The sequence below is a fragment of the Haplochromis burtoni genome, unplaced genomic scaffold, assembly GCF_018398535.1.
Source record: "Haplochromis burtoni strain Fernald_Lab_line unplaced genomic scaffold, NCSU_Asbu1 Contig_348, whole genome shotgun sequence".
NCBI classification, from domain to species: Eukaryota; Metazoa; Chordata; class Actinopteri; order Cichliformes; family Cichlidae; genus Haplochromis; species Haplochromis burtoni.
The window spans coordinates 181,896-198,237 of record NW_024582709.1 but is presented as its reverse complement, the minus strand read 5'-3'; the positions used below and the strand labels follow the sequence as shown (position 1 = coordinate 198,237).

General features: G+C 41.6%; 1 protein-coding gene across 1 annotated transcript in view; it reads left to right on the top strand.

The window, feature by feature from the left end:
• Positions 1-12,156: 12,156 nt before the first annotated feature.
• LOC102300562 (voltage-dependent calcium channel gamma-1 subunit) overlaps positions 12,157-16,342 on the top strand; it is a 10,409-nt gene continuing 6,223 nt past the window's right edge. The window contains exon 1 of the mRNA XM_005942740.2: positions 12,157-12,781. Within this exon, the coding sequence (XP_005942802.1) occupies positions 12,544-12,781 (238 nt within the window). The 5' untranslated portion in view covers positions 12,157-12,543. The remainder of the gene's footprint in view (positions 12,782-16,342) is intronic.

Genomic DNA, 16,342 nt, shown 5'->3' with positions numbered 1-16,342 from the left:
AGCAATGATGACTACAGTTAACCACAGATCCATTCATGCTCTTAAATGTTTTGGATTAAAGTTATTAATTATGCTCAAAGCAGTTTCCCAAAAAAGATTTCTCTTCAAACTAATACCACAATAGACGTTGGTGCTATTGAACTAGCTAGCTAGCGTCTCTCAGTGACTTCCTTATATTTACATGCACTGTGTCTGTGGCATGTCTGATTTGGCAGATTTTTATACCTGATGCAACCAATCCCAGTCTCAATCTGGTAATCTTTCATGTGTTAGGTGAGTGTCTAAACCACTAATGGATAGAGTGGATTACTATATAACCCACCTGGACCCTAAAGTTTGGGCGTTCTTTGAACCTCTTTCATTGATATCTGTTCCTACAAAAGCAGCTACAACAATTGTTGTCTGCTTCACTAGAGTCATTAAAATGTCTGTTTCCACCCAGTTTTTGCTTCTTTTTGGGGTGAAATCCTTTTTTTTAAGCCATTTGATTACCACTAATAATAATAATAATAATAATAATAATGGATTGGATTTATATAGCGCTTTTCAAGGCACCCAAAGCGCTTTACAATGCCACTATTCATTCACTCTCGCATTCACACACTGGTGGAGGCAAGCTACGGTTGTAGCCACAGTTGCCCTGGGGCAAACTGACAGAAGCGAGGCTGCCATATCGCTGCCATATAATAAGCAAGTATATGCACATCTGCATTAAACTGGACATGAATACAGCTTGCTAAACAAGCTTGCTAGCATTAGATGGTAACATCAGCTAACACAAATATATGGAGAGTTTTTAACACTGCAATCTCCCATTTAAATTGTGACTTCCTTATGGGATAATTTGACTACTATATATGAGCACATTTTGTATGTGTGTGTGTGTCAACGGGATATAATTAACTTAGTAAGCATGGCCACCCCCATGCAAATTTGTCAAGCTAATCCACCAGGGAGACAAATTCTAAAACTCAACTTTCAGCTGTCTTCACATTTGGTTTAATGCAAAATATGAGCTGAGACTCAGTCTGAAGAGACAGCATGCCGTTATTTTTCATAGCCTTTGCTTTTCCTCGTAGAAGTAGGTAATGACGCAGGGCTGATAGGCCTGTTATGTTCTACTATGAAGCTGCATGAAAGACAGGCGGCCAACCACAGGGTGTTAAAGGAAATCGGCATCAGCCAACTTAATGCTTGACTGAACTAACAGGCTCATAAATGCTCATCCAGACTTTGAAAAGCTTGTCTCCCTGTCTCCAAACAAGAGCTGGAGTAAAGTGGGTGTTTTGTATGTGTGTGTGTGTGCGTGAAGGGCTAGTATAAGTTCAAATTACTCATTCTCTGTATAGTACATCATGCTTGTCAGGCTTCCGTGTCATGGTTTGCTTCCCTGTTGGGTATTTTTAGCAGAAGCTGGAATCGGTTTAATTTGGTTGTTGGTTTTCGGAAATCGGTGTCACAGTGGTTGCACTGTGTGTTTAAGGCTACCGATCCATGAGAGGAGAGCCTGTATAGTCGCTGTAAAGTCCCTGCTCTCCCTGCTATCGTTGTCATTCAAGTCACTGAAGTGGACAAGGGTATGCCTTGAATTACAATAGACTTATTTTCCATCCTGCTTGTGTGTGATGTATCTTTATTATGCTGAACTGGTCTGATGACCCGGTTTCCATCCCAGCCCTGAATTTGAGCAATTCATCTTTCACCCCTCTCTCCAGCCATCACCCAAGCTGTTAAGCCCTATGAATGCCATGAGCCCCCACTGATATTTTCATCCATAAAAAAGCTATGCCCCCCTCTCTCTACCCCCACCCTTTCCTGTTGGGCGCCATCAAATTCTTCTCCAGTAATTGAGAGGAAAATGGCAGGGTCACCTCTCCATGCAGTCGCAGGACTAGCCAACATGCTTGTTAGCAGTAGTATCTTGCTGTTCAGGAAGGATAGAATAAGATTTCAGGATTTAAAGTCTGGTCCTGTCTTTGGACAGCAGGGGACAACAGCTCATATTTTATCTATCTTTGTATGAAAAAACACGCACACAAATGCCATAGCAAAGGTTTTACAACAGCAACACTTTATTTTACCAGGTAAACAAGTGTGTGAGCTATAATTGTCCTAATTCCAAATCTAAACTGGATATATAAAGTTAATCAACGACAATATTTATTGTTTTGACTTAAGGGACTGCACAAAGAAAAATCATTTTTGTGTGCTGTAACATGGTACTGCTACAAGGTCAGCCTCATACACCATGTTGTTGGCTTGAAGATATAAATATCATCTCCTGGGTCTAGGTACGGTTTGCCCCTCTGGGGTCAGGTGTACCTGGACCTGGGAGATAGAGTATGTTTGGTGAGTATGAATGTGTGTACAGTGTCTATTTGTGTCTGTCGCCACGTCGGGTGAGTGCCGAGTATTTGTTTGTGTATATGGGGGTGGGAATGCACGTTTGTGTCTGCGTGCGCCTGTTCGTCTGTGTCTATATGTCAGGTTGGGTCTTAGACTCCACCTCTCTGGGAACATCTCAGGCTCTCCGAGGTATGAAGGCCTACCTCTCCTCACCACACTCCCTACTGACTGTTGCCGATGCCCTCAGACGTTGGTGTGTTGGTGGTTCCTGGGAGTCTGGAGCTGGGCACTCATGTATGTACCGACTCATTCCTGGTGGCCGATTGGCGGGGCCTGGCACCTGTGGCCCGGCTGGGCCCCTTCCGGGGGGTGGGGTGCCCAGCCGGGCCTCTTGCCTCTGGGCCTGAGGCTCGGTCCTCTCTGGCACAGCTGGCTGCCGGCAGAGCCCGCGGGCACGTCACTGCAACCCCCTCTGGCCTCTGCTCCGTGGCTGCTGGGTGACCTCTCATTTGGGGCTCTACTCAGCTCTTCCCAGGAGGGTGGCACGGTTGCCCCTTTGGTGGTCCTCCTCGGGTCCTCGTACTCTGGGGCCTGGATCTCCTCCATAACTGCATCATGCCCTGGGGGACGGGGCTATGGCTCCCCACACTCCCTAGCAGATCATTACATGGAGAAACCTTTAAATACAAGCGTGCTGATCCACACATGTGTACACACGGGTGTTCACTAGGGGTGCAACGATACACAAAATTCATGGTTCGGTTCGGTTCGATACTTTGGTGTCACGGTTCGATATTTTTTCGATACAAAAAAAATGTTCATACCTTTTTAATTTGTCATTTATTAAAATTATAAATATAAATTTTAACTCAAAAGTACAGTTTTAAAATTTAATGTTGCTGAAACAAAAAAGTAATATAAAAAAATAAATATATCTCAGGGCTCGCAAACTTTCAAAATCCCTGGTAGCCCTTCAGGCAGGGACTCTTCAGTTTTTGGTAGCCCAAAATAAATGTAAGTAACCCGAATAAAAAAGAGAGCAATTTTTTGATTGATGTTTTGCTTCCTGTTTTGTTTCCTTTACAGTATTATACATTAAAGTATAATATTGTAAAGGAAACAAAACATTAATCAAAAAATTGTTGAAAAACAAATTACAACATTGTATAAAAATTACAATCATCAACTCAAATACTTGGTTCTAATTGAACAGAAATTTCTATGAACTTGTAAGAACTGTGTAGGACATGAATCAGTCTGTGTCAGATCCTGAATTTGAAATTTCCACTGAAGTCACGGGTAAGAGACAAGTGGAACCAAGATCTAGGCCATTTGCTTTTTGAAGTTTGCAAAGACTGCTAAATTTTGCCAGTGGTAGTTCACTCTTTGCAACATAGTACGCTGTTCTAAACAGATTTTTCAGGTTTATTTTTAGTATGTTATTTGCAATTGGTGTTTGTTCTGGGAAAGATATTGCAGACTGAGCAATAATGCATTTCTTGCATTTCTCATGGGTTCTAATGGGGGCCTTTCTTAAAATGACTGGTCCCAGTAACAAAGGCGCTTGTCGACTCAGAAATCGAGGGAAAACCAACAATTTTGGTAGCCCGACTGGAAAAATCGCTAGCCCCGGGACGTCGGCTAGCGATTTTGCGAGCCCTGTATCTGATTGAGGAATCACTCATCTTTGGAAAAGAGAGTTTATTACAGAGAAATGGCTCTTTCCAAAATAAAAGCTATACTATACGCTTCTTCTGGGCTATATTCTCAGCAGCATATTAAACATATCAGGTCCCCATAAGGAGAATCATGTGCTAACGGCTGTCTAAATGACTCGGGTAAAGTTTGTAGCATGCGTGCTTGTTGTTTTTGTCTGCTTCCACTTGTCTTTGCACTAGGATGATGTCGGCGTAAATGTGCAGTCATATTCGTTGTGTTCCCACTAGTGCTGTCAGCGTTAATCTCGTTGAAATGACGTTAACGGGACAACACAGCAAGTTAACGAGCTACCGCGGATCGCCCCGTGCCTGGGCCAACGCGTTAACAAGCTAACTGCTCTAACACACTAGTTCCCACCAATGTAATTGAGCATTGCGTGGCACATCCAACATACTGTTTTACTTTAGTCCATGACGCGCTTACCTTCAGGGTCATACGTCACATGAAAACCAAAATAGTTCCAAACGCCAGATCTGAATGAGGGTGGGGGAGGTTCAATTTGCCATGTTGCAAGGAGAGCTTAACTTCTGTCTCGCTAGCTTGCCCTGCGCTCAGTGAATCTGCGTTCGACTACTCCGCCTAGGCTGCACTGTCGAGCGCAGATCCACTGAGCGCTCAACACAGACAGCATCGTCAGAAGGAAAGTTGATAAAATAAATTTAAAATGTTGTATTGTTCGATACATATGCGTACCGAACCGAAAGCACTGTATCGAACGGTTCAATATCGATACGAGTATCGTTGCACCCCTAGTGTTCACAGACACAAACTACACCTTTCTTGGCTGCTACCTCAAAGCACATTGTGTGCTGCCGATCTTGCGTGCTGCACAATAACATTTAATATTTAGTATCTACTGTTATCTACTGTTAGCTAGTTTATTGTGATGGTGTTGTATTTATTATGTTGTTCTTTTTTGTTTGTTTTCTCTTCTTTCTTTCTTTATATCTCCATACAGGTGATCCAGGTGTTTTGTTTGTTTTTCTTTTTTTTCTTCCCCCCTTTCTCACATCTCTTCTCTTCTCTATTTTTCTTTCTCTCCCTCTCTTTCTTTCATCCTTTCTCCCTGTCCTATCCTCCAGTCTCATCTGTAACAACCAAAAATAAAATAAAATAAATACATAATTATAATAAAGGTCAATCAAATGGACCAATATGGCAAGGCCATGATGATCCACTTGGTAAAGTAAATCCGCTTGGCATCTTTCTTGGATTTCAGACAACAATTCTGATGCCTAAAGATCCAAATGGGACAGGCAAAAAAAATAAAAAAATAATACAATTTAAAAATGAAGATATAAATACAAATCCAGGATCAGGTAGGTTAGGCAAACAAAATTTAATGGCAATAAAGATAAAAAGTCCATGGAGCACAGGGAACATCTGTCCATCCATTTGGAGAATAGCCCAGCTGTCATCGGGCCCCACAGGGGGAACAAACAGAGAAGCAGATGATCTGACAGAGCAAAGGGAAAGACAAGGCTACACTGGAAACGAGGCACAGGTGGACAGAGTTAGGAAAGTGTAGAGGCAGACATACAGGAACTCAAACTCAGAGGTGGCCTTCACAAGGAAAACCCATTAACAAAGCATAGGATGTGACTAGTTTTGTAATATGTCATCTTCCTATTGTTTATTAGCACAGAATGTGTTGTGAGGCTACAGAACGAATGTGAAACTCAGATATGATTTCCTCTGCTTGATCACATCTCTCTGGTTCCTCCCGATTTCTTTTTGAAAATTTAAAATGGCTGACATTATTCCTAGCAGGGGGCACGATTCCTCACTCCCTGTGCCACACTGTCAATCCAGGAGCCACGGGCAGCCATTAGGACGGCATCTGTCACTGCACTAAGACCGGATTTAGCCAGCAGCAGTTGGAGTTTAACCCCTTTAAGCAGCTATGACACATCAAAAACCAGATCATAATGGTGTAGCGTAACATATCCAATTATATTACAGTCTGCAGAAAAGCAGCTGACAATAAGCAAGCATTAATGCAACGCTGTTGCTAATACCAAAGTAACCTTTTGATTAAGTCAGACTCTGTGGGAAAGCTATTCACAAGGGAACTGTTATTCAGGCACCAGTTTTAGTGCTGACTTTAAAATTAGAGCACCAAGGGACCATCAGTCATCACAGAGGTGAGAATGAAGCTGGCTGAGGTGGCAACTATTTTCTTTTACGTTATTGTCACAGTTAAGTATCTGTTGTCTAAATACAACTTTGATGTTGTCCCATTTGAGGCCTTTGAATTTTACTAAAATAAAAATAATGATCTATAATGTATGCTACTGCAAAGCATACACATAAAGAGTGCGTTTTATTAAACTCATGTCAGAAGAGAAAATAAAGTAAAATGCATATAATATATGCGCCTTTGCTTTACATCATTTTCTCAGCTGGATTCAGTTCATTACTGGTGACAAAACCTTTCAGTGTGCTTACCCTTTCTTGATTCCATGGCAAGTCGAGCAGGTCTTGGTTGTTTCGGATGCCTTATATCACATGCAACAAGGTGGTCCAGCTCAAGTTTGGTGCAGAAGCCGACAGTGATAGAGCTTCAGGCCTGATTTCATTAACAAAAGAAGATGAGGTTTGATGCATGCAGAGAGGAAAATATTGATCCAACAGTTGCCATAGCGGTAAACCACAAACGGACAGCCCTAACTGCTCCCTAACTGTGTCCCTTCCAGTAAAGCACCTATCTCAGCCTCCACCATCAGTGGGAGCTCAGATAGATGATCAGTTATTCCCCAGCGGTTTCCCTCTAAATTGCAAGATCACTTTGTCAAAGTTCATCAGAAGATTTCAAACGCAGGACAACGTCAAAAAGTTCAGATTTAATGAACAGTCCTTCAAATGACAACAAGAAATGACTGCAGGTAAGCATTGCAGCAGTGAGCAAGCTGTGTCAGGCTTAAAGTCAGAATCTTTACACAGCTGAAATCGCAGCTCTAGAACACATAACACATCTGTTCAATCACTAAGATTCATTTTGCTCAGATCTGCTAACAAATGAAAGTGATTTCCACCTCCTCTATTAGGCTTTGAGAGGTACCATTCAATGTTCAAATCCATCGGTTTTTAAGTTTCAGAACTCTAATTTGGAGCCATCACCTTAAAAATAAACAACAGCACTGGAATGATTTTAACCATTGTCTGCAGAGTTAATTTCAAGTCTTTTTTGCAACAGCTCTGTGTTTTAGAGTTATATTTTTACATATTGTTATAATTATTTTATCATCATTACTTAATAATGTATCTGATTGGTGTAGGCAGTAGTCCTGAGGATCATTTTCTGTGGAAAAAGAGTCACTGATGACTGAAATATCCATTTATATGTGATTCTGCATACTGCATACCGGCAGGAAGTTGAGCGGCTGGTACTCTGGTGCAGTCAGCACAATCTGGAGCTGAACACTCTTAAGACTGTAGAGATGACAGTGGACTTCAGGAGACATCCCTCAACTCTGCTCCCCCTCACCATATCAGACAGCCCTGTGTCAACTGTGAAGACCTTCAAGTTCCTGGGTACAACCATCTCCCAGGACCTGAAGTGGGAGACCAACATCAACTCCATCCTCAAAAAGACCCAGCAGAGGATGTACTTCCTGAGACAACTGGGGAAGTACAGTCTTCCACAGGAGCTGCTGATCCAGTTCTACACTGCGGTCATTGAGTCTGTCCTGTGCTCCTCCATCACAGTCTGGTATGGAGCAGCCACTAAACAGGACAGGAGCAGACTGCAGCGGACTGTACGGGCAGCAGAAAGGATCATCGGCACCCCCCTGCCCTCCATCCAGGATCTGTACCTCTCAAGAACCAGGAAACGGGCAGGGAAAATCATCACAGACCCCTCACACCCTGCACACAGACTTTTTGATCTGCTGCCCTCTGGCAGACGGTACAGAAGCCTGCAGACCAGGACCACCCGACACAGGAACAGTTTCTTTCCCCTCGCCATCTCCCTTCTTAACAGTTGACCTGTCACACTGCTCCCACTGCCAGACTGCAACTGCACCTTATGTACATTTTGTAGTATTCATTCCACCTCATTCATTTCTGTATTTTATGTATATAAGTTTAGATTCGTTATTTATAGTTGGTTTACACAGCTTTGTGTATGTATGTGTAATGTGTATATATAGACACGTGTGTGTGTGTGTGTGTGTGTGTGTGTGTGTGTGTGTGTGTGTGTGTGTGTGTGTGTGTGGTGTGTGTGTGTGTGTGTGTGTGTGTGTGTGTGTGTGTGTTTGTAGATTTACATTGTGTGCTTGAGAGCCACCATCTACCGGAACCAAATTCCCTGTATGTGTCTGCACATATACTTGGCCAATAAACACGATTCTGATTCTGATTCTGATTCTGAAAGCAGCAATCCAGGCTTAACACAGAAAATTAATAACTGCTATTGTTATCTTCCACTGGGGTTTTAGGTTTTGTTGAGCCAGCTAAAGCAAAGAAAGTCTGGTCTTGCTGAATTTTCTTTGGTGTATACACAACCACATCAGGGGATTAACAATCTGGCAGCAAGCTGAGGAGACAGCTAGGTTTCAATACAAACTGAAAGGCATCTGGTAACTGCAGTTTCTGACTAAATGAGTCTTAAATTTTGGTCTTACAAAATCTTGGCCAGTGTAATTTGCAAGGGTGAAGGAGGGCATTACTAATTATTACAAATTATAACAATAGCCCTCTCACATACAATAATGATTGATAATCATCTTAACCTTTACCCATGATTACACGCTCTGTTCTTTTAATTATGAGATCATCATTTATGCAGTGTTGTTTTTAGTATTATGCCACCAGCTACCCTATCAAATAGTTTAAGCATTCACTTCTTTTTAGACTGGTGGTTGGTCAAAATGAAGAATATAGAAAACCTCCTCAGAAATAAGGTAAGCATGATTTTGTTTCAAATGTGAATGGCTTTTATTTTCTGTTGTCGCTATTCATATTGAGATATAGTCAGGAACTTTATTTTAAAGCCAAGTGAAAAGCCCAACCAGGTGAACTACAACAGGAGAAACCAACAAATGACATGTGAGGAGAGGAGAGGAACAAAATGCATAAGGGAGAGGATTTGAGGTAGCAGGCATTTAGCAAAATGAAGCATCAATCCTTCAAAGCCCTCATTTTAAAAATATGCAAATCAAATATGAATAGCGGTACAGAGATCACAAAAATGGTGGGAGAAAGGTTTGATCATCTGAACTAACTAAAACAACTGAAACAACCAAATCCAAAGGAACACTTATCTTTAGAGTACTTTGCTTGCTATATTCCAGCTGTGTGTCTCGCCTTTGAGTCACAGGGAAAGCACTTCTACAAAAGATATGCCCTCACATCCTTGATTCCAGCTCCTCTGGTGAGCCTCCTTCTCTCTCCTCACTCCTCTCTCCTCCAGATGTGTTTTAGAAAGTGATACATCCTGCAAGATGGTGATTTAAGAAGGATTTCCAGGTTTTGTGAAGGACGGTAAAAGATGCACAAAACAGAGAAATAAAAAAGCTGTCTGTTGCACGTGGATCCTCTTCCTCTGAGAATCATTACAGTGCTTCTCAATTACGACACCACCAGATTATGAATTCCTTGTGGTTTTACACTTGGCTTCACACATTTGCAGTGTTCACAAATAAGATCCCACTGGTATTGAAATCTAAACATAGACTGGCTTTATCCAGATATCTCTAACTTGTAAAGACAAACGTGACTGATTTTGGTCAGATGAGAGCAAAGATGACCACAGAGTGATTAAGCTTTTCCTGAAAATGATCAATGTCTCCTCTGTCCATAACGTCGGGGGTTTATCCCTGCAAATGAGAAGCAGTCACAATAAACCACAATCAATGTCACCTTGTGACCTCTGTGATTACAATCAGTGGGATTTGATGGTTCAAGCTCTGTCCAATTAGTCCACAAAATGAGATGATTTCCCTTGGAAGATATTTGAAGAGCCAGAAAAGTTCCCCTGAGGAATTGGATGTACACCTACAACTCCAGTGGGCTCCCTGAGTTCCAGTCAGGTCAAAGGGTGAAGCAACTAATGTCTTTGAGGTCAGCTGTTGTTCTTCTATAAAGAGTCATTATGTCAGTGCCATCAATCAAAACTATATTAAGGTGTGGGAAAGACTGGACTGGACTGGTTAAACGGTCATCCTGGTTTCCTTATATGGTAAGGCATCCAGACATACATACGTGCACGTGTTACACAAGCAAATTTTAAATATCCATCCATCCATCCATCCATCCATCCATCCATCCATCCATCCATTTTCTTCTGTTTTTTCAGTTCAGGGTCACGCGGTGTGCTGAAGCCTAACCCAGCTGCCACAGAACAAGACGCAGGGCTGCAGGGCTAACACATAAAGATAAACAACCATTCATGTTCACATTCACACCTACAGTGAATTTTTAAATCACCAATTAACCTAATCCCATGCATGTTTGTTAATGGAAATGGAGAGTCGTCTTTACACACTAAGGTTAATTATGGAGCTCTACAGGGTTCTGTGCTAGGACCAGTTTTGTTTGCATTATACTTGCTTCTCTTAAGCTGTATCATTAGAAGGCCTAGTATACATTTTCACTGCTATGCTGATGACACCCAGTTCTATCTATCTATGAAGCCAGATAACACACACCAATAGTTAAACTGCAGGAATGTCTTAAAGACATAAAGACCTGGATGGCCGCTAACTTTCTGCTTCTTAATTCAGATAAAACTGAGGTTATTGTACTCGGTCGTGAAAATCTTAGAAATATGGTATCTAACCAGATTCTTACTCTGGATGGGATTACCTTGACCTCCAGTAATGGTGGGAGGAATCTTGGAGTTGTTTTTCACCAGGATGTCCTTGAATGCACATATTAAACAAATATGTAGGGCGGCTTTCTTCCATTTGCACAATACCTCTAAAATTAGAAACGTCCTGTCTTAAAGTGACACTGAAAAACTAGTTAATGCATTTGCTGCTTCTAGGCTGGACTAATGTAATTCATTATAATCAGGATTCCCTAAAATTCCCTGAAAAGCCTTTAGTTGATCCAAAATGTTGCAGTAAGATTATTGACATTGTCATTTTTTTGAACGTCTTTGGGAAACATGTAAGGGTGTAGCTGGTCACTGATCTGTCAGCTGGAGGCTTCACTCATATTTGCGTGTGTGTGTGTGTGTGTGTGTGTGTGTGGGAAAGTGTTTCTGCGCAGTGTACCAGGGGCATGGAGAAAAGCTGTCGTACCATATGCACGAGGAGTGTGTGTGTTTGTGTGTGTGTGCTAGCTTGCAGTGATCTCTCACAGTTCTATTCTGCTGCTGTGATGACTTTTTGACTTTCACTGGTGTCTCTGCTCACGCCAGGGAAAAAGTGGGCCACAAGTCTTTTAAAGAGACTTGAAGTGGGCCAACTCTTAAAAACCGTGCCAACATGATTTACAGTCAGAGAGGAATCAACGGGATTAGCACACCTTTTGTCTTTTTTTTTCTCCTCAAGTGTGTCCCTTGTCTCTATTCTTTTTTGCTTTTCTTTTTTTGGTTTAGTTTTTTTTGTTTTTTTGTTTATATCTGGTATGCTGCTAATACTGTAATGATAGAAAATAAGTACATTTTCAGCTATTAAAAGAAAATGAAAAATTATGACAAATTTCATATGAAGTACATAAGACACATTAAGTATCCCTCCTGACAGGAAGACTAAAAGTGTTATTGTTCCAGGGGGAAAATGCTTTTCTTGTCAGCTGAAACACAGTTGCTGCTCTTTGTAAACACTTCCACTTTTTCCTTATAAATAGTTTACAGAGACAAATCCACACAGACGCAGTGTTAAGGTGAGGTAGAGTTAAGATACAAACAGTGTGATGAATGAAACTGAGAAGCAGGGGAAACTATATTTCCAAGGCTGAGACGTTTACTTTAATAGTTCTTATGTGAATGTGAAGACAAGAGACAAATGTTAGTCCACGTTACACATCTCCGCCCACTGGCGGTGTAACCAGATAAGAAGACAGCCTGACAACTTGACTCACCGATCACATTTATAGCATCCCCCCGCCCCTGAAAAACACTGACCAGCACATGCTGCAACCCCCTCTACGCCCATTACCCACCATGGTAGACACTTTGGTCATCAACTTCCCTGATCTACCTCAACAGCTGTTTATCTAAACTTGCAGCCCCTGAGTTGTGCAGCACCTCACAGTGAGTAGGGGAAAGGAGACTTGAAAGTAGGACAGAGCCGCCTGGCCCCTTTCCTTTCCAACCAGAAGCACAGATTTGTGACTGGAGGAGAGAAGATACTAGTCTTGGGTGGTGAGAGAAAAGGAGAAGAGATTTTTGTGCTGCAGTCACTGAGGAAAGAAGCCCTAAGGACACAGACCAGTGTGTCTACATTGCAGAGCATCCAGTTTTATTAAGGTTTCCTATTTTATCAGGGGAAAAATATTCACTGAACAGAAATCTCCCCACCTGCGAACATGCACAAGCGTACAAAGATTAAGATTGCCATCTTTGTGTTGCTGGTGGGCATGGCATGCATGCTCACGGCAGTGGTGACGGACCACTGGGCAGTTCTTAGCCCAAAGGTGGAGAAACTCAATGAGACCTGTGAGGCGGCCCACTTCGGCCTGTGGAGGCTGTGCAAGAAGTACATCTACATCAGCTCAGAACACTACGACGAAGGGCACGGCTGTGGACCCATCAGCCTGCCTGGAGGTAAGAGAAAATCTGAGAGAAAACTTCTTGCAACTGGAGCATGAAAGTGAACCTGAGAGCCAGTTTTTAGTTTTCAGTCTCTGTGGCTGTGCAAAGCCACAGAGACTGAAAGGTTCAGTCTGAAAGGTTCAGTCTTTTTTGGAAAAATATTGCATGCGAGTAAGATGCTACTTTAAGGTATGAAGCTACTAAGAATAGAGATCCTGATGCAGGATCACTAGACATGTCATATGACTTTCTAAACTTCCCTTTGCAACACAAACACATCCTGTTGTATTCCTCATGTTTTAGTCCTTTCATGCATTCAGCTTGTTTTTTCTTTTTTTTTGTTTTGCCCATGGATACATATTGTTATGTGCCGACAGCATTTCAGGGCCTGTTTGATTAGACTTCTGAAACATCTTTGAAATGTGTTTTAAAGAAGTAGCCGGTAGTGTAATATAAATATTAGTCGAAGCATTTAGCCTGTGTTTAAACTATCTTGGTGGTCTTGGAATAAACAGCACCCAGAATGACCAACCACTATGACCAACCATAGATGCAAAGTGTTGACATGAGATAACAGTAGATAGATGTGACATCAGCCAGAGAAATCTAAGCATAAGAGTCTCAAGAGACTGGAGACTAACCCTGATGGTTGGCTCCTCTTTTCTGACAGATAATCTTATTAGTAAAGTCAGCTGCCACAGAACCTGCAGACAGCTGATAATAATACCCATATGGATATGGACACTGCATCAGAGCTCCCTGAAATACAGAGAAACTGGATAGAGCAGCCTCCATGAAAAGTGATGAAAAGCCTTTCCTCAAACATCTTACTTGAGGACACTTTTGAGATAGATTTCACACAGTCTAATATTACCACAGCCACGGGAAATTAAAGTTTTTAATTTGGCCATGTTCATTTCAAAAACCCATTCATCTTTTTTTTTTTAACATATTAAAGATCTTTCAGTCTGTACAAGGCAGGTAAGGTGAAAACAGCACAAAATGATCCAATTTAAATGCTGCTTGTGCATCAAATAGAAATAGAAATGTCGGTACATTTAATATAACACGGAGACATCAAATGGAGGCTGGTCTGCTTCTGGATTGTGTTTGCAGTGGTGTATGCTTACACCAGCCTACTCAACATGTCACTTTACACTGGTATTAATACTTTTACTTAACTGAATGGTCTAAATACTTTGCCCACCACAGTTTATAGGTGATGCATTTTCATGCCCTACAAAGGGCTCACCTTGGTGTGCATGTCTTGTTTCCAAATAAACATGATGTGGTACATCGTGCTGTTAAAGGTGCCTGAATAAAATGCAGACTGTAATAAAATTTAAAAAGAAGTGCTGAGCCGTTGTTGGCAAGCAAAGACTCGTGGTGCCAATGATCTGGAGTGAGAGTTACGCTACTGTTGGGGGCAAATGGGTTATTGAACATTATCTGAAAAACTCTGACTGTGTTATCTGAGCCCAAGTTATATGAGATTTTGGAAGCGTGCCCAGACATCATACCAAATTTATACTACTTACAAATAGAACCTGATTGTGGCAGCCTGCAACTGTTAGGAATCCCAGACACTGTCTGCACTGCAGGGCCATCTCAGGAGCAAGTGAGATGCCTGAGGGGGGCTTGTTGCTGCAGGCATGTGCTGAATATTCCAAATAAGTGTGACCCACCCAGGCACACAGGGAATTCTTAAGACAGCAACTCCAAGAGACAAACGTTTTTGGGTTGGGTTCTTCATGTGCAGTTTTTGACTTTTAAACAACTACACAGTGAAAGCAGTGATCTGGAATATTTTTGGACAATGCAATATATTACAGTCATTGAAATGAAACAGATCCGTTTCACTTGGCAAATAGCTTTAGAAGAAGTAAATAAAAACAGGCAGAAGTCCCGTGTTTCCAGGGGCTTCCCCAGGCCCACTGTATTTGGACAGGAACAATATTGTTTATCATAGCCACTTGTCCTCAGAGAGGTGTCAAACTCTGATCCAACACAGGACTTGAACAGCGTGTGAGATGGTGTTCGCTGAGAGAGACTCAACTGGAAAATATGGGTTGACTTGTTATTTATATCAGCTGTTGATAAAGCACAGACTGTGATATAAAATCAAGTTAAGTGTACAATAAAGATTTACATGACATGTTGTACCAGCTTTGAGAAAAAAGTAACAAATTAACCTAATGAATATTTTAGTTTTTGACATTATCCTGCTTTATATTTAACTGCATATGTCTTTTGAGTATCGGAGCTGTTAAGTCTTAATGTGCAACATCAGATATTCTGGCAAGCCGCTTCCAAGTTTTTCACCCAATGTTTAATTTTCAATAGTATTGAAAACAACAATTATGTGACGGCATTTTATTGGCCAAAAGCGTAAGCAATTTTAAAACTGTTCCCAAAAACATGAGATTTTAAAAATATATATATATTACTGTGTAAATTGCTCAGCAAACACCCGCTGTAGTTATAAATATAGGCCACGTAAATACTCAGCTGTGCTGCGTGAGGGTCAAGTGTTCAAGCCAAGTCCTCTGAGTGACGGGGCCGCCTGAAAGAGTCAGGCATAGCTCTAAGGCCTGATCTCCCACCGGCCTGTTCCCTCAAGACCTTCCTGCAGCTACACATCTCCGTGCAGCCCACCACTCAAATTACTTCACACTCCCCGAGGATGGGATTCACAGCCCAAAAAAGCAATGGAATCAATGGTATTTTGCCTATATAGGCATGCAACATAGCAACCAAGGGATGGGCATTGTATATGGGGAAAGGGTGCTAGTGATGCCTTTCTGACCTAAATAGGCATGCATCCATGTGGTATTTGAGGTTTGTAGTGGGATCAAAGTTTTATGCATTTGCAAAGAGGGTGCTTAGATTAGCAGAGTATTACAGAGAAGGGAAAAGTGCACCTTTCATCTTTAGGACACATTTCCATGCAAAAGCAGCAAAGTAGTAACAAAAGTTTGAAAGAAGCCACTGATCGACCTTTACTCAAAGTAATTTTGTTGACATGTACATTTTTCTTGACCCTGCAACAACACTCCACTTGTCATAGCTGATAAAGCAAAGAATGAGGAAGGCTTTGACAGCCAAATGTAGCCAAAAATGAACTGACACCACAAATCAATGCGAGGAAAGACGCTGCTCTGACATGACAATGTGCAGAGACGCTGCTAATCCTGCATCCTCGCCTTGTCAGTCGAAAGATGGCGGACAGCCCTATTTGGAAAAAGGGAGGCTTTATAGAGCTCGTCAAAACAGCCTGCCAGGACGAGGACTAACAGTAACCCAAAATTGGATTAGTGTGTGTGTGTGTGTGTGTCTCTGGGTTTGTTGTAGCATGCTTCCACAGATGATAACAGATACATTTTTATCCAACAGTTTTTCCTCACATTTCTATAAAAACATGCACTCTGAGGTAAGTTTAATTGGGCAGCACACACAGTCACATGTGGGAATAAACCTGCTAAGCTTAAGCTTAATGAACATAATCATGAAACACTTTCGAACATCGAGACCATGTGTTTTTATTTTTTTATTATTATGTTTTGGTGGATGACT